Source organism: Cydia fagiglandana, chromosome 5 (assembly GCF_963556715.1).
Source record: "Cydia fagiglandana chromosome 5, ilCydFagi1.1, whole genome shotgun sequence".
NCBI classification, from domain to species: Eukaryota; Metazoa; Arthropoda; class Insecta; order Lepidoptera; family Tortricidae; genus Cydia; species Cydia fagiglandana.
Window position 1 is genome coordinate 18,851,017 of NC_085936.1, and position 23,374 is coordinate 18,874,390.

At 37.0% G+C, this 23,374-nt stretch overlaps 2 protein-coding genes across 2 annotated transcripts in view; one reads left to right on the plus strand and one right to left on the minus strand.

Moving 5' to 3' along the window:
• Positions 1 to 4,889: 4,889 nt before the first annotated feature.
• Positions 4,890 to 8,166, minus strand: LOC134664646 (protein spindle-F). The gene is made up of 2 exons (XM_063521387.1): positions 7,271 to 8,166; positions 4,890 to 5,445 (listed from the first exon to the last, which is right to left on the minus strand). The coding sequence occupies exons 1-2, from the start codon at positions 8,010 to 8,012 to the stop codon at positions 5,081 to 5,083; spliced, it is 1,107 nt and encodes a 368-aa protein (XP_063377457.1). The 5' UTR covers positions 8,013 to 8,166; the 3' UTR covers positions 4,890 to 5,080.
• Positions 8,167 to 9,176: 1,010 nt separating this feature from the next.
• Positions 9,177 to 23,374, plus strand: part of LOC134664754 (protein draper) — a gene marked incomplete at its 3' end in the record, with an annotated part of 48,148 nt that continues 33,950 nt past the window's right edge. The window contains exon 1 of the mRNA XM_063521499.1: positions 9,177 to 9,489. The remainder of the gene's footprint in view (positions 9,490 to 23,374) is intronic.

The window sequence follows — 23,374 nt, forward strand, 5'->3', positions numbered from 1 at the left end:
GAGTAAACTTATTTGGATTAGTCCGGTTTCCTCACATTGTTTTCTTTCACCGAAAAATAGGTATCGGTGTATAAATAGGTATCAAATGCTATTTCGTACAAAAGTTCGAAAAATCATTGGTACGAGCCGGGGTTAGAACCCGCGACCTCCGAATTGCTTTCCGCTAGGCCAGCAGCGCTTCCCCCACATACTCAGTGTTATCAGGTTTTTTAAAAATCAAAAACGATTACTTATGAAAGCAGAAGAATATAAATGATCGTATTAGATTTATAATTGTTACATATTTGCCGTAACTTATTTTTAAAATGTGTTTTTCAATTAAAAGACACGTCAAAATTGTTTACCTTATTTCTAATGCTAAAAAAACAAACTATAGTAATAATTGTGTTTTTCATTCATAGACAAAATCCATTATTTTTAACCACATGAAATTTTATACACTTCTTTTTAGGGTTCCGTACCCAAAGGGTAACGGGACCCTATTACTAAGACTTCGCTGTCCGTCCGTCCATCCGTCCGTCCGTCTGTCACCAGGCTGTATCTCACGAACCGTAATAGCTAGACAGTTGAAATTTTCACAGATGATGTATTTCTGTTGCCGCTATAACAACAAATACTAAAAACAGAATAAAATAAAGATTTGAATGAGGCTCCCATACAACAAACGTGATTTTTGACCAAAGTTAAGCAACGTCGGGAGTGGTCAGTACTTGGATGGGTGACCGTTTTTTTTTTGCTTTTTTTTGTTTTTTTTTTTTGCATTATGGCACGGAACCCTTCTTGCGCGAGTCCGACTCGCACTTGCCCGGTTTTTATTGCAGTGAGGATGTCCTGATTGTAAAAATCAGAGAGATTAGGAAGAGTATAATTTCTAATTATCTTTGTAAAAATAAAAGAATACGTGTAGCCCATACTTAATAATCGATTTATGATAGTAAGAAAAATTAAATAAAAATAAAAAAACAATACGAAATTTAGGTGTAACAAAAATACAAAAAGTTATGTTCCAGCATACAATGACTGGGGATCGAACCGGGAATCTTCCGTTTGCAAGCAAAAAAGTGACTGTTTGCATAACACGCCATGATAGTTCTTAGCTAAGCTGACGAACTTCTCGCTTAGGTCAATTAACTACCTGTCAAATATCAGTGTCAACAAAATTGCACTAAACATGACGGCACTCCAAATTCGAGCCGTGGTCGGCCCGGCAACGTCGGAAATGGTATGGCAACGTCGCAAATGTATCTGTACACGACATTTGTGACACACACATACGTAAAATTGATGAAAAGTTAACTATGATTTTTGCATGATTTCTGTATGAAACATTGTTTTCCTGTTAATTTCGCGCAAACGAATATTCGAAAGAAGATAAATGCGGAAATATTTGTGTACTAATAGTGTGTAGTTACTTAATGAGCTTTGATTGAATTTTGTATGAAAAGCGAACCACCTTAATGTCGTCTGTATAGTGTGCCTTATGAATAAAATAAAATAAAATAAAAAAGTGGCAACATTTCTTACTTTTTTTGGTCTTGAATTACGTTTTGCAGTATAGACAGTTGAAATTTTTTTTTTTTTTATGTAATAGTCAGCAAACGAGCAGACGAGCCGCCTGATGGGAAGCGGTCATCGTCGCCCATGGACATAAGCAACACCACAGGAGCCACTTAAGCGTTGCCGACCCTTGAGAACCCTAAATACCCGCTTCTTGAAGAATCCCATGTCGTAGCGCAAAGGAAATACCACACACATGATTTCACAGATGATGTATTTCTGTTGCCGCTATAACAACAAATACTAAAAACAGAATAAAATAAACATTTAAGTGGAGCTCCCATACAGCAAACGTGATTTTTGACCAAAGTTAAGCAACGTCGGGCGTGGTCAGTACTTGGATGGGTGACCGTTTTCTTTTTGCATTTTTTTCCGTTTTTTTTTTTTGCTTTATGGTACGGAACCCTTCGTGCGCGAGTCCGACTCGCACTTGCCCGGTTTTTTCATACCGCTGACCAGACGCCAACAGACGCCGACGCTCGAAAGACGCCAGATGTGGGGCCCTTATGGCAAACCCCAAAATTGGGGTCTAACGATGTACTTTTAGCTACCTGTAGCAAAGCGATGAAATCGCGGAGTGAGCCACGCCTGCCTATACTAGTTTGGCGCGATGACTTTAGTGTGGTATGTGGTTTGTACTTACATAGGTACAATTTTTAAATGAGTTGATTTTTTATAAAATATTATTAAAAAACTAGAATTTTTAGAAATCTGAGTGCTTCTTTTTTCGGCATTATAACGCCATCTAGTGAACTCACTTTGAAAGTTTTAATGATAAAGTCGAACCAAGCTAACTCTCCATGGCATTTGCAATAACAAAGGGTGGAAATGTCATTAATTATCAAATTTCGATGAACATATGACGTTTTTAATTACACTCCTTCACTTTGTTCTATTCATGTTGGTGCAAAGACTGCAAAGTTAGCTTAAATGGACTCTATTTATTTATTTATTTATTTATTTATTTAATCTTTATTGCACAAAAGAAAAATCTTATAGTACAAAAGGCGGACTTAATGCCATAAGGCATTCTCTACCAGTCAACCTTAAGGCTAAGCAGAGAGATTGTGAGCGGTGCTATAATTACAACAGCAAAACGAACAATAAATTACGTATAACATATTAATTAGGTACCTATACAAATATACTGTACACATATACTATAATATATATATACCTATATATATATATATATATATATATATATATAAATATATAAATAAATAACGACGAAACATATTATGAAACTAATAATACACTAAGATTTTTTCATTCTGCTAGCAAAGAAAGCACGTACGGATTTTTTGAAAGCGAACTTATTAGGCGCATTTTTTATGTTAAAAGGAAGTCCGTTCTAAAGACGCGCTACCTGCACAGTGAACGAATTCGACATGAACCCGGTTCGGTGAGGAGGGATAGACAGAGACATATTGCCAGAAGAGCGAAGTTGGCGGACGCGAGAAACGCCGTAGTATTGAAAGAAGGATTTGAGGTATTCCGGAGAGAGTGGATCATTAAGCACAGAAAAAAGAGTGGAAAGCAAGCGAATGTTGCGACGTTGTCGGATGGGAAGCCAGCCAAGCTAAGAGCGAAAAGAAGAAACGTGATCATATTTGCGGAGGCAGAAAATGAAGCGAATGCAGTTATTAAGCAGGCGATCCAATTTATCAAGAAGCTCTTCGTTTAAGTCCGGATAACAGACATCACCATAGTCAATAATGGGTAGTAAAAGGGCGTTAACTAATGCAACTTTAGTTTTGACCGGTAAGAAGTGTTTCAGTCTGTTCAGATAATGAAGGGAGCCCATGACCTTACGACTGATTTCAGTAACCTGTGCTCTCCAACTCAAGGTGTTATCGAAAAGAACGCCCAAGTCTTTAACGCTCTGACTAAATGTTATTGGGGAGCCGTTAAAGCTTACAGGTGCAAGTGCATCCAAGTCTAGTTTTTCAAGCTGCTTGGAACTACCTATAACAATAGCCTGGCACTTTGACGGATTTACAAACAGGCCGAACCTCTCAGACCACTTCTGGATATGAAAAAGGTCCAGGTTAAGTTTATCAATGCAAGTTGGGAGGTCAGTCACGGAGCACTGGTCGTAGAGTTGCAAGTCGTCAGCATACAGATGGTAGGAACAGCGAAGGTCAGGTGTAATAAAATTAATAAAGGTGGAAAAAAGAAGTGGGGATAAAATACCTCCTTGGGGCACGCCAGTCGCCAGATCATACCAGTCAGACAAAGACCGGTCAACTCGGACTGCCTGCTGGCGCCCCCGCAAGTAGGCAGCCAACCAGTGAAGGGCTATATCAGAGACTCTCATATGTTTGAGCAAGGCAAGGAGAATGTCATGGTCAACGGTATTAAATGCGTTAGAGAAGTCAATAAGAATAAGGACCGTGACCATTTGATTCTCCATGCCCCGCCTGATGTCTTCAGTTACCTTAATAAGCGCAGTACTGGTGCTATGACTTGGCCGGAAACCAGACTGCAAAGGGCTTAAAAGGTTGTGCGAGTAAACGAAGGCCGAAAGTTGCTTATGCACAACCGCTTCAGCGATTTTCGAAAGGAAAGGGAGAATTGAAATGGGCCTAAAATTACTGAGAATGGTGGGATTACTAATTTTAGGCAGCGGAATCACAAAAGCTTTACGCCAAAGAGAAGGGAATTCACCAGAGGCCAGTGAAGAGTTGATGATGTCAGCTATCACAGGAAGCACACAGTCGAGGACTGACACAATCATGTAACGACTGACATCATCACAACCCACGGCTTTTGACTTGATAGCCTTAATAATTACTTTTATGTCACTTTCAGAGACAGGACAGAATGAGAAAGAATCTGTGACAGGAGAAGTCAAAGAAGAGATGTCAGAGAGGGTAGAGGCCTTAATAGCGGTGTCAATAGAAGGAGCGGAGGAAAAATGCCTGTTAAGGTCATTTAGAGAAAATGAGCTGCCATTAAAACTATTGGGGGGTTTTCCCAGGCCAAGAGATCTGAGGAATTTCCAAACATCGGCCATAGACGAAGAGGAAACATTACGGTGAATAAAATGACGCTTCGCTGTGCGTACCATCTGGTTGCAACGATTACGAGCTGCTTTAAAGAGTTTCCAATTGTCATCCGTGCGGTCACGTTTAAAGAGCCCGAAAGCTCTATTCCTCCTCCTCATTGCCATTCGGACGCCCTCAGTGATCCAAGGAGCCGGCGGTCGCCGAACTCTAACTGTATGAACAGGCGCATGTTTGTCGAAAAGCCCTAAAATCGCATCATTAAACAGAGAGACGTTAGCGTCATTTGATGAGGTCGAGAGCACAGGAGAGACTCTAGATGGCGTGGTAATATAATATAAGCATCCCGGCAACACACAAAACATTAGACCATCGGAATCATTATTATTTCATAAACATTTATTATTTACTTGCCACTGTTGCATTAAAATTATCTTAAAATATTACATTACTTCAATTTACATTACATTGCTTGGCAAAGGCTTTATAGGTGTCTAAAATTAATTAAACAAAAATTATATTACGTTATCAAATGAAGTAGGAATATTATCAAAATCATCAATAATAGAATCTGGCTCAATATCCCCAGTAAAATGGGATTCCACATGGGCCTGAAATTCGTTAAAAGCAATGTCTTTTTGGAATGTTTCCCCGCACATAGGGCAGATTCTATCAGATGTAGGCGATGAAGACTCTTTTGAGTCCTGCTCTGGGTTCTTCTTGAATGCCGAAGTATTTAAATCATTGAAAGTGTCATTATACATGCTGGAGTCAACGGGTGTGGCCCAGTTGGCTAGACTGTCACTGGTCTCTATTTCTTTATGCTCGGAAGTTGTTATTTTTGTACTATTTGCAATGCATGTTGGGCATTTGTAACCATCTGAAATAAAACAAATAAAAATTAAAGTCTTAAGCCTCCTCCACACTAGTGCGCGAATCGCGGACAGCGAAATCGACTCCACACTCGCGTTCGCGGCTTCGCCCGCGATTCACGCGCATAGTCTGGAGGGGGCTTTACAATTGATAGGACATTATTCAGTCAAATCAATCAAAAAGGCTCTTGGTTTCATCAACACTGGCTTGTAGCACATTAAAAGAGGTTAAATGGAATGCTCAAATACAAAGCACAGGATACTATACTTGGTCAAGCAGATCTTGTCAGTAGAAAAAGGCGGCAAATTTGAAAAATGTAGGCGCGAAGGGAGATCGTCTCATAGAAAATTTGAATTTCGCGCCTTTTTCTACTGACAAGATTTGCTTGACCGTCTATAGTAAGCTGTTACAGTCATATGGATACTTTACAAAAGTCTTCTTTATGGACAACCAAGTAAAAGGTCGCGGGAGTCCGCTGGATGCGGGAGGCGCAAGACCGGTCATTGTGGCACTCTTTGTGGGTGGCCTGTGTCCAGCAGTGGACGTCCTCTGGCTGATATGATGATGATGATGATGAAGTAACATGTTAGATATCTACTTTTACAATATTTTAGCTAATTAATAAATAAATAAAAATGTCCGGTGACAACTTTAACCCGTCAAGCTCCCATCATACAATTGATGCAAAGATTGCAATTAAAGCAATTTGACCCATATCGATTTCTAGTAACACATGTCTGATACTGAGTCGCTACAACCCAAATTGAGTTAGTATCACAAGTGTGATACTAGGGCGCTCCACGGGTTATGTATATATTAGATCCCTTAAGTTTATGTAACCTGATGCACATACTTTTACTACCATTCTTTATAAATTATCACATCATTAGTGCATTCATAATCATAAATGTTTAATATAAATAAGTGAAAGTGATAAAAGAGAATGGTATAATTATATAGGTACTTAAATTAATGACTGTTACTGTATAGCATAATATAATACTAAGCTGCTATTGCCTTATTTAACACTTTCAGTACCGGTTTACTCAGAGTTTTTTTTTTTACAATACAATACCATTTATTTCTCTCATATAAGCTTACAGTAGTTTACCAATTCGCTTAGGGCCCCCCCCCACATCTGGCGTCTTTCGAGCGTCGGCGTCTACAATTCTATGGCCGACGTCGACGCAACGTCGACGCAACTGCGCAGCGACGTCATTTTCCACAGCGCTGGACCGACGCCGACAGACGCCGACGCTCGATGTCGACGACGCACGATTATGTTTAGAGCCGTTTCCGAGATCCTTGTTCGATAATGTTTTTTTTTGACATGACGCACGAAGATTTATGCAAATATTTTTATATGTGTATATAGTGGGTATTAGTGGCTACTCATGCATATTTTTTTTGTAGGTGTACCTCTGCGAATAGTATAAAAAATAATGAGAAGAAAAATAAAATGTTTTTTTTATAATGAAGTATAAGGACATGATGCAGGTTAAACATATTCATTTTGTAGTCTATTTTATTGTTGTCAAATAGAATTTTGTTTGGTTAATCTAACTTGAACGGTTTACAAAATATGACACTTTCAATGATACACTGATGATTTTACATTATCCTGAATAACTCGAAAACAAAAGAAGATCGAGGACTGATATTAAGCATAGAGAGTTCTTAGGACCTGCCAGTACACCACCTGAAAGAATGACCAAATCCGTCGTTGGGGGCACTTCTTGTTCGCTTAGCCTGCTAGACCCTTTCCCCAACCTGTCAGTGAGTTAGTGCCTGTGAGTTAGTGGGATGGTGCAAGTAGCGCTAAGTTTACTTACACTGCAATACACTTTCTACCCTTGAAATTGCTAATTTAAGGTCTTTCTCCTGCTGTGCCATTTCCTTCTTCAACTGCTGTAACTTCTCCGTCTGGCTACGGATCTCTTTCAAAGAATCAGTCGCCGGCTCCTCAATGTAAGTGAAGCCTATAGAATCTACATTCAACATTTCATCGTCTGCATCTTGTAACTCACTCATTTGTTCGTACTGCTCTACTAACTGCGACTTCTCTTGAATATAACTGTTTATTACTTTAAGAGAAATCTCTTCTAAGCTCGACTCTGAAAACTTTTCCTGATAATTTGAACTTGTTTTTGGAGTGCTATGGATGTATGTGTTCGTTCGGATTAAAGGATGTTTAGCCTGTTCACTAGGAAGTTTATCAGGGCCTTTTATACAGGCAATTTTGTTCCATAAGGTTTTGTTTTCACAAGATACCATGAAAACATGATGCATAAGTTGTGACTTTTGTTTCTTAAGCTCAGCAATCTTTTGTTGCAGCTGCATTCTCTCATCTTCTTGTATAGGAATGTACTGTGATCCTTGTTTAGATTTTGTTATGTCCAGTTTCAATTTCATGTTATCTGTTTCCAATGTGTTTATTCGCCGCTGCAACAGCAGACATCGATCTCTCATCGCGTGCAGGGCTAGTTCGTGGACACTGACGTTGTTATATTCTGCTTTCAACGTCGACTGGAATGTGGAATCATTGTTGAAACTAACAATCGATGAAGACTCCATAGTAATATCAAAACTTAAACTGTCTTGACTGAATTATAGGAGTGTTTTAAATTATAATATGAATGATAACTATACCATTGCAGTTTTCGTAACAAGCTCCTATTTCTAAAAGTTTATTGCTTAAAATATTAAAACAAGAAAGTGATAGTAAATGTTGACGAATAACAGTCACAATCACATTGACATGTCATCTTTAAGTTTCTTTAACAGTTTCTATTGTTTCTAACCACGGCATGAACAATAACTCAAATAGCTCCAAAATCGAGCAAAGGGCTCTACACATATTGCAACTGATCGCTTGCTGATCGCATGCGATTTTTCATCTTCTCGTATGTTATGAACTTTAAGCCCCTATTCGCACGACAGATTTTTACACGCGCGTTAAAAAAGCGCTTGAATCTGTCCACACTCTAACTTCGACTTAACGACCAAGGTTTAAAGTCGAAAATCCAACAACGCTTGATAAAAAGCACCACCGCTGTCGTGTGAATACATATACATGGTCATACATGGTCTTAGAGGATATAACCAACGGAGACGCCATGTCTAAAATTTTCGGTACAAAATAGTCTGCCGTTTTTTGCGGGGGAGGGGCACATCAAATGTATAGGTACGTCATGTCAGGTAAACGTCAGTCCATACATATGGTTGACATGTGGTTGACCATTGGCCGCCTATTTTCGACAGAGGGGAACGCCTGTTAATGGCGGCTCCATTGTTAATTACTCCGAGTACATGGTTATCCATTTGTGTCATTCAAACGCTTTATTAACGCACGTTAAAAAGGTCCCGTGCCTATGGGGGCTAAAAGCCGTAACAGACTACTGCAAAGAAATATCTCTTTCTCGCTCTCACTTATGGGTGCGGCGCACCAAGGTTGCGGTGCGGTGAGGTAGTCTGTTACGGCTTTTACGGTTGCTCAGCAATGCAAGCAAAGAATATATAGATGGTCAAGCAAATCTTGTCAGTAGAAAAAGGCGCGATATTCAAATTTTCTATGAGACGATATCCCTTCGCGCCTACATTTTTCAAATTTGCCGCCTTTTTCTAGTGACAAGATCTGCTTGACCAACTTATAATACTCAAGCAAGAGTTGTGAATGAATGAATGATTGAATACATGCTGTCAAGTACAGCACTAGCAGTCAGTCCAGTCAGAATAGCGATCGTCTTTATGTGTGTAAACGTTTTGTGTTTGGGAAAGAACATATATAAATCGCGAGTAATTAGTTATGTTAATTTATAATTACTCCATTAAAATATAAATGTAACCTTAAGTTTGTAGTGTTTGTGATTTTTATGAACTAGTTAAAAGTGCTAATCAAATCAATGACGAAGCTACTCAGTGACAAGCGCTACGAAGTTTAGCCCCTGTACTGATTTCTTGAGTGTTGAATGACTATACCGGAGTAAACAGAAGGTGAATCATTGCTAATACCGAGGATTCCTTGAATCTAATAGTTTCTCTTGGATTCCAAGTAAGTAGTTTATTATTCTTGCTAACCATAGCAAATTACAAGACTGGGAGGCTTTTACTGCCGAGTTTGTTTGTGTGCTATTTTTGCCTGACCTCCTTTTGTTTAGCAAAGTAGTACATTGGCACAGACTTGCTTTCACCCTTAAAAATAATATTAGCATTAGCAATGCAAAATAATACAACCCACAAAATAAGTTCCTTTATAGACTATTACTAATTTATAGTCTAGAAGAAGATATAAATAATCTTATCAGTTTTTAGTTACTATTTTTTATTAATAAGTGTGTTAACAGATTAGTAGATGGAATATTGTATATCCTCGTGCCGCCCAAGAAAAAAAACGGAAGATCAGCTAAACGCCCAGTGTGCAATATATGAGCCATAATATTTTGAAGTCGTAACTGCCCACGCACTTCAAACATTTTTTTTTTACACAAAACTCGAGCAGGATTTTTTTAATTTTTTTCTGGGTATATGTGAATAAAAATGAATACAGTAAACTGAATTCCACCTTCGTATCTTTTGTTCATTTAAATGCACATTGGGTTTTTGACTGATGTTTATTATTTATATTTATTTTTTTATTACAGCTTTATTTATTTCAGCGAATATAATGTTTGTTTATATGTTGTTGTATTATTTGTTAATTCTTTTCACTGATCCCTATTGGGTAAAAGCCTCCTCGAGTCCCTTCCATTGTTCTCTATCTGTAGCTAATTTCATCCAATTTATTCCTGTTTTTCCAACTATTTGAACTATGTCGTCTGACCAGCGCTTCTGTGGCCTTCCTTGATGTCTTTTTCCAGGTGGTCCTGTCCATTCAGTCACAGTCTTAGTCCATCTTTTGTCTGTATATCTTGACACATGACCAGCCCATTGCCATTTTAGACGCAGTGTTTGTTTTAGGGCATCCACAAGTTTAGTTCTTTTCCTGATCTCTTCATTTCTGACTTTATGTATTCGTCTTAACTTCAACATACTCCTTTCCATGGCATGCTGACATGTGGAAATTTTATTTTTTATTGTATTTGTGTATGTCCATGTTTGACAACCATATGTCAGACAAGGTAGTATGCAAGTGTCCATTATTATCTTTTTTAACTTTGGATGGTAGTCGCCTTTAAGTACTTCTTTTTGTGACCAGTATTTTCTCCATGTGTTGTTTATTCTTCTGTCGACTTCTTCTTCATTTTGTTTTTTATTGAAGGACACTTGTTTGCCTAGATAAATATAGTCATTTACGTACTCCACTTCGCTTCCATTCACTTTTATTATCCGAGTTTTAGAGTTGGTCATTACTTTAGTCTTTTCTATGTTCATGTACAGTCCGACGCGCATGCTCTCCTTTGCCAGAGATTGCATCATTTCTTCTAGTTTCTTTGATGACTCGGCAAAGATGACAATGTCGTCTGCAAATCTGAGATGACTGAGATATTTGCCCCATATCCACAGTCCTTGGTTACTCCAGTTGATTTTTTTGAAGACTTCTTCCAGTACTGCTATGAAAAGTTTGGGTGATAAGGGGTCTCCTTGTCTTACTCCCTTTCTTATTGGTATTTCCTCTCCAGTTTTTTCCAACCTTACTCTGCTGACGCTTTGATTGTAGATGTTTCTGATTATGTTTATGTAGGTTTTGTGTACTCCGCAGGATGTAAGTGCTTTCCAGATTGACTTGTGCGTTATGCTATCAAAAGCCTTTTTATAGTCAACAAAGGCTACATACAGAGGAAGGTTGAACTCACTGTATTTTTCAAAAATTTGTTGTAGCGTATGTATATGGTCTATAGTGGAGTAACTACTGCGGAAGCCGGCTTGTTCAACTGGTTGATTTTTGTCTATTTGCTGTGTTATGCGATTTAGCAGTATTGATGTGAAGAGTTTGTATATGCTAGACAGTAAGCTGATTGGCCTATAATTGCCAATGTCTAGTGGGTCTCCTTTCTTATAGAGAAGAACTATATCTGATATACACCATTGTTTGGGAACTTGTTCTGCTCTAAATATCGCATTGAACATTTGTGTCAGGTAAGGAAGCAATAGTGGTGCACCTATTTTTAACACTTCGTTACTGATGTTATCGGGCCCAGGACTTTTTTCCATTTTTAGTTTTTTAATATGTGCACTTATTTCTTGTTCACTTATTGATTGTAAGTCACTGCTTTGTGTATTTTCCCAGGAATCATCTTCTTCGTTGTGTCTAATATCCGGATAGTCACTATAAAGTTCCTTGTAAAATTTCGTAGCTACATTTATGATGTCATCTCTTGTCTTGGTTTCGGTCTGTCCTTTTTTGAGTTTCTGTATCCATTCTTTATTTGTAGTTAGTTCTTTTTGAGCCCTTTTGCTGCTTCTATATTTTATTAGGTTATTTTCAATAATTTTTTTCCTATGCTCGTTGTAGTCTCTCTTTATAGCTTTGTTACATAGTTTGAATAGTGCTTTTAGTTCTTCTTTCATTTCTTTTGTTTTGTTTGGAGTTCGAATTAGTTGTGTGCGGCTGTTTATAAGGTTAATTGTTGATTTCTTTAGTATTTGATGTTCATTTCCCACACTGTTGTTGGTTTTTAGACTTTTGTTATAACATTTTCCAACTTGTCGTAGTAACTCTGTATGTCATAGCAATCTTGTATCATTTCCTTTTGCAATTTATCTTTTAAGTTTGTTATGTACTTGGCTTTTTCTTCATTTGTTTTTAATGACATTGGTGAGGATTTATAGGATCTTCTGGACTTTTTTGGTGTTTGTAGTATGACAGTTGATCTCACCAGTCTATGGTCAGATGGATAAGATATTTGATTCAAGACTTCTATATTTGTTATACATTTAGGATTATTGCACAAGATAAAGTCGATTTCGTTTCTAGTTTTGCCATTTGGCGCTTCCCATGTCCATCGACGACTAGGTTTCTTGTTGAAATATGTGTTCATAATAGATAATTTCTGTTCATAGGCGTATTGGATTAGTGTATTTCCTCTATCATTGCGTTTGCCATATCCAAAACTACCTAGAATTAGATTTTCATGTCTCTGTGGTTGCCCTATTTTTGACTGATGTTATAAAGTAATAAAATATATTTTTTTAAATCAACTTTAGGGCACGTAATCGCGATATCATAGCCTCTGACTATTATTATTCTGCTTAAATAGTTACATAATAAGAGCCACGTAAGTCAAAAATAATTAGAAAACATTTTATTAGTGTTGAGCTACTTTTTTATGTATGTTAACATTCATATTTGACACTGAAATGCTTTATAACAAGGTCTGAAAAATAGTTAATAAACTTCCTTAACATACAACTTAAAATCCTTTTTAATTATATATAAGTTATTGTATGTTTGCTGTGTTTCAGTATCACATCTTTCGAAACTTTATTTTTCACTAAAACTGTAAATATTTGGTTCATCACCAGAAAGTTGGTATTCAGGATCACAAATTTTATTGTGTGATTGCAAAAAGTCTTCCAGCTCTTATTCAACAAGTAAATCATCATGCAGACCTAAGATAAACTATCAAAAAAGAACCTTCAGTTGTAGGTTATATTATGTATTTTTATAACAGTAGCGCCCAGTGTGCAATATGATGAACATAATCTTACGGTAAAAAAAAAAATGTTTATTTGTGCCTTAGTAAAAAAATAACGGTATATTTCAATAAAACAAACATTTAGGATAATTTTTATGTCACTCTCTAAACGATAAAAGCCATGATTAATTTAATAAATCAAGATTATATACCCATGTGTCGCGCGTGTTTGAATAATTGCGGAAGTACAACACTCGTCTATGAATATCTGTCAAACGTCAGCTGTCAAAATGGTCGCCACTGAACCGACCATTCACGACCTCTAGGTAAATTCCAATTATGCGCGAAAATTTAAAACTTACATCTGATAAACTTTTATGTACAGCGTATTGTACACTGGGCGTTTAGCTCTGAATTTAATTTCTAAAGTCTGGGCAGTTATGCTGAGTGTCACTTTGTACAATGTATTGCACATTGGGCGGCACGAGGATATTAAAAATTCAATCTGACCAGTGAGTGCTGTGAATGTTACCTATTCAGAACTAGCATCTTAAATGCATAAGGAATGTAAGCCAATATACAGGATATTATTTACCAGTTTTACTCTTGCTAGACATAATTAGGAACAGTTATCTTCTTATTTTATTTGATACTTGTATTGGTAATGTATTGATTGTTCATGAATTAGCTTTTGTTGGCAAATGTCTAATTACCTGTGAATATATAAAAAAAAGATAATTTCTTAGAATCAATACTATTGATATCTGATGGGCGATATTTTTTATTAAAATAACTGAACTACCCAATTATCAATTTCATGTACAATGCAGAAATTTAAATCTTAACAAATATTATCATCAGGCATCATAGTTTTTGTCGCATGGTAAGACTAATAGCAAGCTATGGAGTCGACATTTGCCATAAATGTAAACTCTTATTCATACTCATACTCATTTATTTAATTTATCTTAAAATGCCTTTAAATGCCTGATTATCATAGATAGTACATCTATTAGATACACTTCTAATCTTGTTCATGAGATTTCCTATTGAAAGCTCAATCTAATAATAATTTCCTTGTATTCAAAACAATATATTCTCTCAGGTTGATGTTTTCAAAACAATTCAATAGATGATAGTGCTATATTTACTTATTATGTTTATCAATGTATTGTTGTTGTTGATGCAACTAAACTTTTGCCAGAGCAATACTTCTTTTAATAGGATTATATTAATAATATTATCTATTTTATCTTGTACAATATCTACCTATATCATAACTTCAATGCCTCCATTTTCAAATAAGCATAAAAATTAAGCAACTTTAGGTACCTAAGTGGCCTTGGTAGTGAACTTCACTACCAAGCCTTCCCCATTGATGTGGTCCATGTAGAAATTGATTAACTTCTTATAAACAGAAGCATTACAAACTTCCATAAAATCAGCCCCAGATATTGAACTACACATTAACTTGTAGCTGACAATATGTTTTTTCCCTTTTATAGCAACTTTACCCCACCCTATAGTATAGTTGAATACTAAAATTAGAATTCTTAGAATCTGAAACATTGTTGCAAAGATTGCATTTCTAAGCCTAACTAATTCAATTAGGTACAGAGGTTGTACCTGCTTATGCAGCTCTGTAGCTGCAAAATTGCATGATCAGTATATGCATTAATGAATTCACTCATACATATACTGAGCATGCAATTTTTTTAGCTCGGTGTAGGTACCATCATGCTCCGCAATTGTTGCGCCATTTAGTCATTTGGTCATAGTCCTAGCTAAATTGGTTGTTCAATACTTATGCTATAGAATTTCCAATTTAGCAAGAACCGTAAATGGCATAACAATCCTGTGTGGCGACTGTATTTAGTCCTATTAGAGTTGCATTACTGCATTTTGTTACATTCGATTTTTAGGGTTCCGTACCCAAAGGGTAAAACGGGACCCTATTATTAAGACTCTGCTGTCCGTCCGTCCGTCCATCACCAGGCTGTATCTCACGAACCGTGATAGCTGACAGTTGAAATTTTCACAGATGATGTATTTCTGTTGCCGCTATAACAACAAATACTAAAAAGAGAATAAAATATTAAGTGGGGCTCCCATACAACAAACGTGATTTTTGACCGAAGTTAAGCAACGTCGGGCGGGGTCAGTACTTGCATTATGGTACGGAACCCTTCGTGCGCGAGTCCGACTCGCACTTGCCCGGTTTTTTAATAAAATAAGATCAACTTTTTTATGACAGGTTCAAATCATTTCACTGGGCAAAACTTGAATTTTATGTATGGCAGGGCCTTAGGAGGTTATGCCAGCAGAAAGTGTTAACAGTAATTTGACTTAGCACCCACAATCTTTCTATATTTGGCTATCATTAACATTCTCAGACATGCCAACAGTGTGAAAGGGTGTGATAACAGCAACACATCCAATTGATCATTTGTAAACCCTATCTCTTTGCAATAAGGTTTACTAATAGGCATGCAACTATGTCAACAAAAGTTTAAAATCTTCGACACACTAGGTTGGGTGCAAAGGAAATAGTTTGGGAATCCCAAAGACTCATGGACACACATTACTTAATAGCACCTCTGTGACAAATAAGCCTACAGTTTGCTAGAACTGTAATCTTTGGACCTTTAAAGACCTATTATGCACTGCTTTTTGAAGAATTATACTGTATAAAACCCCAATATGTAATTGAAAAGCAAGATTATTTTTACTTGTGTGTGTTTAAATCAGGCTACTGTATTTGCATACCGATTAATAATATAATAAGTCAGATAAACCACATATGAAACCAATTACTATGTTTCAAGTGGTCCATCTTCATTTATTATATAAATTCCATGTAATCTGTATCAGATGCTTTGCAGCTTGAGATTCGATTTGTGTTTATTTTTAAAACCAAATATGACTAATCTTAATTTTTGCATATACAAAATATCCAAACTCAATTTTGGTACACATATGGCCTGCACGTTTTTTGTTGTTATACCTAATTATAAATTATGACAACATTAGACAATCATTAGATTCTAGTAAAAAAATATGTTGTGTAGCAAAAATATCTAGCATAGAAGGATATAACAATAGAATAGGTAACTAATAAGATAGTGATTAAACAATTATATATCTTGCAACAGTTGATTAGTTATTCTGTCTTACTTACAGCTCACTTATCTAGAACTAATTAGTCTTTGAATTAATTAGTATACTTACCTACATATACATAGTACATTTGAATAAAATATACCTACTGTATAAAGTTAATCTTTTTTTCTACTTATTTAAAGTCAATATCGATACTGTAGTGCACACTCGTACTAATTCCATATTGCCACTGTTTTTTTTCAAACCAAATTTTCGCCTTTTTAGGGTACCAATATTTTCTAGTTCTAAATTCTCTTTTTGTACTCTTGAGAATAGGTAATCTAGACCAACCAATCTGTGCAAAACGAAGTGCTAAAATCGATTTGCATGTCTGAATCAATTGTTAAATTAAATCAGTTTAATCATGTTGTTCTGGCATTTTAGCTTCCTCTGCGGCTGATTTATTAATTAGCGATTATGTAATAATAAGAGTCTTCCTACTCATATTATAAATGCGAAAGTTAGTTTTTTGTAATACATACTTATATGGACATTTGTTCCTCAATCACGCATTAATAGATTATCGACTTTCAATGAAATTTGTTGTGGTGTTTCACAGCGTAAAAGTTAATAAAACTACAATATATAACTTTAAACTTCACGCAAATCTTATTGTTGTTCACACAATGGCCAGTGGGGGATGTCCCCTCCCATTTTTATTTAATTTCCAATAATTGAGTGTATTATTATCGCGTCCCAGCCCGGATGAGAGTCGCAGCGTCGGGACCGGTGCTGTTATTACTAACGCATACCAAAACTTGGCCGACCAGTAGATATTATGGGATAATCTTACATAAAACAATTAACTTACTTCCGCGGTAAGCTCAATAAGAAAAAATATACGTGAGAAATACTATTAAATGCCTTTACCTTATATCTTACAATTCGAGTAGGATCTCCAATTCTCCAGATTCTTACGCGCTGGCCACGACATTGCACGACTGGCTTCGCCTAAGGCGATAACCATAGGTTGGAGCGAGACAGCGATCGGTCATTTCGTTCCCACCTATGCAGCTTATGGTTTTCGCCAGAGCCGAGGCCGGTCGCGCAATGTCGTGGCGTGGCCAGCGCGGTAGACAGGGTTACCTACAATCGAGGCACGCGGTAGATAACGACCTCACCAGGCGGAGCGCTTTCGTTGATAGTTAGACGGTAGTCCTACCAATGGCATATAGCTGGTTCCCACGGATCAGATGCGGAAACGCATTTTCAAAAATGGGTTACAAGTGCGATCATTCTTACTTTGTTCGCTTGAGTTAAGGGCAAAGGCGAGGGCTTTGAAGCAATGAGAATACCGCCAGCGCCGCGTTAGTTACGGTCGACTTCATCATTTTTACCCTTATTACGATGGAATAAGGTACAAAGTGTTAACATTCCTTAAAGTCGCTTGTTGAATTTACCTATACAATGCTAGATACCTACAGACCTACATTGGCGACGATTGGATGAATCCGCTCTATATTCGTAATATTCGTAGTCGTAATGCTAAAAGTAACTCGTAACTTTACGCAAAAATTGTTTTCGTGTAAATTTTTTGAAGAATCGAGAATGTTACGCTCCTATGATGGACTAAGTGTACCTATTAAAAGAGAGAAAATTTCTATCCCAAGGGTAGGTAGGTACTAGTCGGTACGGTACTACTCGTTTAAGGGAACCTTTAAAATAATTAATCGGAAATTTAATTGTGGTGCAAGTTTTCTGTTTTTATTTACTTACACCTGTTTTTCCTACCTGACTTATTTTCAGTTTAATAGGCACTGTTTAAACTGGAACCTAAATAAACATTCATACATCATCATCATCATAGGCCTTTTCGTCTATATCAGACGATTTATGGTGTAACACCGTTTTTGATGGCTGAATAGACCGATGCGAGATCGACATAGTCTGCCACAGGTCTGACAAGAGAAGTTTGCGGAAACCGGTACTAAGACACCTTGTCGTCGTCTCATTCATTCATTATTAGCAAGTTAAATAAAAACATTATAAAAAGAAGGCAAAAAATTCCGAGGTATCTTTTGTTCGTTTACTATCGCCTATACTCTACCGATTGCTGTTTTTACTGTACCTACCTAAACTTTATTTTAAATTAGATTTATATTGACGACATTGACGTACCTCATATCTGTTTTAAGAAAAAAAGTAACATCTTTTAAATAGAATACCTACATAGAAACTTAAGTCAGCAAACGCTACTTAATTATGCCCAATCTATCCAATTTCGACTTGACCCATATTTAGTTAACGGTGATCTATGTGCGTCGCATGAACTGCTTAACAGGACTTCTGCATGATCTACATATAGCTTAGGCTCCTAGCTATGCTATCCACAAACCAAACTGACGACTGAAATCATATTACCATCTCTTTCACTTCTGCTACGACTGTGGAAGTGTGAATGAGAAGTTTTACGATCCCGGTCGTCAGCTTGGTTTGCGGATAATATAGATATAGGATAATATATTCTGTTACGTCTTCAAGGCAAATGATACTACTTCAATGACTGTGACGAAATCATGTCAGTATAGCGTCTTATAGATTATAGACAAAGATCTTCGTGTCACTAAATTTTCAACCCAATTTTTACCACTCTTGGAGTTGAATTAAAAAAAAATCTTGGTACAGCTAGGAGCTTTACATATTTATATATCTCTAGGTCCTGTTCGCTTCCAGTCAGTATTTATACAGCGTGTCTGTTTTATTATGTGTATTTAGATTTTTATTATCAGCAGCAAACGAGCAGACGGCTAGATGTGAATCATAGGTGCAGGAGTCATTAAACTTTAACTATTGGCGTCAAGTGTAGTCTAGTCAGTTTTAAATATACATAGAATATTTATATTCGCGTATCGATATAAAATATAGATAGCTCATTGTGCGGCCTGTCTCATGCTTGCTGCTGAATCACAGACCATCACAGTTTTTTCTCAGTAAGTGTTAAAAAACATGAAACATAATATTAATTGCTAAGTCTCACTCCCTGTTTACCCACGCGTTGTTAGCGGTGACCTATTTAACTCACTATGCTTATTCACAAATCACTTCGTCTTGACTGATAGCTCATCCCCAATGCTACTTGATCTTTAGGTCCATAAACAAGTATGCGTCATTCCGTCGCACCTATACTGGTGGCCTAAAACGAAGCGATTATTGAACTTTGTTAATGACACAGGAATTGTTTAAGTGTTTTGGTGTGTATTCCAATTGCCTTGCCACGTCGAGAGCTCATGAACCATTTTACCGCTTCAAATATTTTGTGTCAGTAGGTGACGTTATTTATAAATGAACCCCCTAAGTCCCAGAGGCATTATTGCAGTTTTGAATTGGAACCATCTTTTATTCCATTATAGTTCAAATTTGAATTGAGGTCGCCATTTTAAAAGACATCGGGACTTAGGAGAATCGCTTTTTTTGTGACACTACTCGCCGGTCAGTCTTAAAGCCAACTATTAATACTATGCGTAGTTAAAGTGGGTCACGATTTTACAGTTAAGCGCCTACATCGTCGGAAATTTCGGAAACGAGGATTCCGAGCAATATGACCGTGCTAACCTCTGTAATTACGCCTCGACCATTGTCAGGAAGGCATTGGTCAGTCGGAAGTTTGGTTGGTCATCGGTCATCGTGTATCGGCCTTCGTCATCCTGCACGGTACTGCGACTCGTCCAGCAACATGAATACACGACCAGTACGAATGTGTTTTGACAATAATGGCGACCTATTACGCTCGGGTTATGTTTATGCAACGTGATATTTTAATTGTCCGATGTGTGGGTGACTGTCGACGACTTGATGCTTAAGAGGCTTTTTATTCGGCGTAATAAGTTACGGGTATTGGCTACTTTTAAAGATCTTAGAAATCTGTGATGATGATCCTTAGTTACTAATATTATTAATACAAAAGTAACTGTATGTCTGTCTGTTAACTTGCTATCTGCCTCTTTACACTTATGTACTTACACCGCACTGAAGGAATTTAGCCTAAATTTGGTATGGAGATAGTTTGAGGCTCGGGGAAGGACATATTTAGGATATTTTTTATCAATCATCATCCAACGCAGACGAAGTCGCGGGCAAAAACTAGTATTTTATATATCTATATCCTAGAGTCCGTCTAAGCTAACTCTGCACTGACTTGGCAAGCGACTGAGTGCGGAAACTCCACCTTTATCGTCAAATTTCTTTGAAAATGTGACGACAACAGTGGCACTGAGCACTGGCAGAGCCTTCTTAAGCTGATTTTACTGTACATACATTTTTTGAGAGGTAGATACTTTTGTTTATAATTTAAACCACGACCCTTCTACCGTGCTTAAATGAACCTATAGATCAGCATTTAGTTATTATATTTTAGTTCAAATTTCACTGACACGAATATAACGAATAATAATTCCTAGTAATCTAAAGTGTGCAACGTCTTATTTTGACTGCGTCCATTTATTTTTGCACGCCTACACACTGCGAAATACTTTTGAATTGTGTAGGCATTCGTCTGTGCCTACACGTGATTAGTTTTTTACGAGCTAAATGCAAATGCCGTCTATAACGTAGTTCGGCCAAAATCCAGCCATCCGTTCTAAGTGTTCTAACTGACACTACGGTCGGAGAACGAAAAAAATATTGAATGGAATCAGGCACTATATTAGGCGTTAGCACTGATTGACTAGACTAGCACGTTATATTTTCGCGGATTGGCAAAGTGTAATATTTTGGTTTTAATTACTTCACGAATTTATTTTCATGATTTGAGTCTTATGTGTAGTACCACAGCTCCTAGAATATACTTTTATATGAAGCTAAGGCTATCAAAACGCGGTTATACAAGTAGGCTGTACCTTCGTAATATATATGTAAGGATCAATTCATAACTATCTGATATTAGTTTTACGTTACTCGGACTATAATAGTACTATAACAGTGTTAATTTAGGTATACAAATGATGATGTAATTGAATGAAATGTTGTTATCATTGGTCAGTAGGCACGCGTGTCATACTCATACAGATACTGAAAAACAACTTATTTTCGCCTATACGTAGGTATAACTACTGTTCCCGAAATCTAAAGACGAGCCAAATATCCGGTCAACAATCATGAATTTCCGATGTACGAGTAGTTTTGGACTTATCAACGGCCAAGCCACATATTTTGACTAAGGTCTAGAGTTTGTGAAGTTAGGGCGTGTAGAAGAGTTAGATTTTAGCTTGGCTCTACATATAGGTATACAATTCCAGCACGCAATTTCTTGAAATTATCGCCTGCAGACTTCGCTCATACCAACTCATACGTAGAAATAGGACAGGTTCCGCGCAATTCCAGGTAGCATGTGAAGTGGAATGCTGACTTTTGCAGCTTCTTATATTATAAACAACAAGACTCTGAGCCCAGTTCTGACTTATCGAATTGTTTAAGGTTTTGAACTAGTGATACGATAGAGTCGATCGTCTTGGGTGATCGCGCGTATCTCACGCGCGACTTTGACTTTATTTTGCAAATTGCAAGTTTTGCATGCGCCAATGCATGAGCGATCTTCATGGTCGCATCAAAACCAGTTCAATCCCATAACAAATTGTTAATCAGAATCGAGTTGCCGGTTCATTGAAAAATGCTAATAGATTAAAGTTGCAGCGCCGGACAAACTGTTGTTTATCGCATCGTTGTGATATTTTTAGATGCGTTCAACGTTAAATGCTATCTTGCAGTGCAACATTTTACGATGTCTGTTCAGTTGTATACACAACTATGAAATTAACACATTCACTGCCAGCGACCCGCTAGGCGGGTTCTCTGTCACTACATGCGGATTTTCCCGTGTTATTGCCTAAACTCGTAGCGCGTAGCTCGCGCTGGCACTGAATGTGTTATGAAACCCCAAACCAAATCCCAAATTGGCTAAAGAGAATTTCCCTCCACTTAACGTGTGTCGTAAATAAGTATAAAGTGTATCTATCTACTTACAACGAAATCTCATCATTTTTGTATCTCTGGGGAAGTAAGAGGAGGAGGAGGGGAATGCCGGGGAAAAAGAAACAATTCGCTATTTGAAGTATTTTCTATGTCTGTATTATGGTTTTCCGGCATAAACAAATATTTTAAAAATAAAACAACAACATTACGGGTTTTCATAAATTCCAAACTGTATTCTTGCATTTGGCCTGTTGCCATTTTCATGTTTGCCGCATGTTGATAAATATTATTAGCGAAACAGTAGGTATTATCATAAAATTAAACCAATTATTTTGTTGCTGTTTATTTTAAGAAGGTTAAGAAAACAAATCAGTACCACATTAGGTAACGTATAGGTATGTATGTGAATAGATTTGTTAATCTATTGTTTGATAAGATATTGTGTATTTATTGACCGAGCTAAGCGCAACTAAAACAAAAACTAGAATTGGCCTTTCTATTCTAAATACCATCTCGTGTTGATGAAGAGGTTGAACAGTCGACGTCAAAGATATGTTTACACTTTTGCACCTTACTCCTTTGTAATATTAAGGCGAAAATTGTAAATATATTTTTGACGTCGACGAAAAAGATAGTGGCGTAGCTAGGCGTTAGCGAAGTGGGCCGCCGTCCACGGCCTCGCGCCCAAAGGGGCCTCGCGCGAGGCCCCTTCGGTGGGGCACATAGAAAGGGGCCTCACAGATGCCACTTCGCCCACGGCTAGATTAGTTCACGCTACGCCACTGGAACAAGAAATACCTCGTATTGAATTTCACAGTGACGAGACCCATAAAAACATTTCTCTTCATTTGATTAGTTAGTCATTAGGTATTTCCATTGTCTGTTGCATTAACCTTGGCCTTATCTTATTTCCTTTGCTAATTATAACTGCGTTGTGTTGACCAGCACTCCTTAGTTTAGTGACTTTTGTGATATATGACAAATGAGTTAAGTTGAATTTCACAATCAATTGTTTTCACGTAAATTGTTGCATAATATGTTCAGTGTTAGATATAAATTAATAAAGTATTTATTTCAAAAAACCCATAGGTTGAACACATATACACACTTTGCGTTACTTATTATATGTACTTTAAAATTAAATTGATAATAGCATAACCTATTGTTTGCATACGAGCAAAACCACAACTTGCGTAAATCTCCTTTGTTTTCAAATTAATTATTTATTACATTAGTGATATTCTCGTATTAATTACTTCGATGAGTTACAAGAATTACATAAACATTTCTGCACGA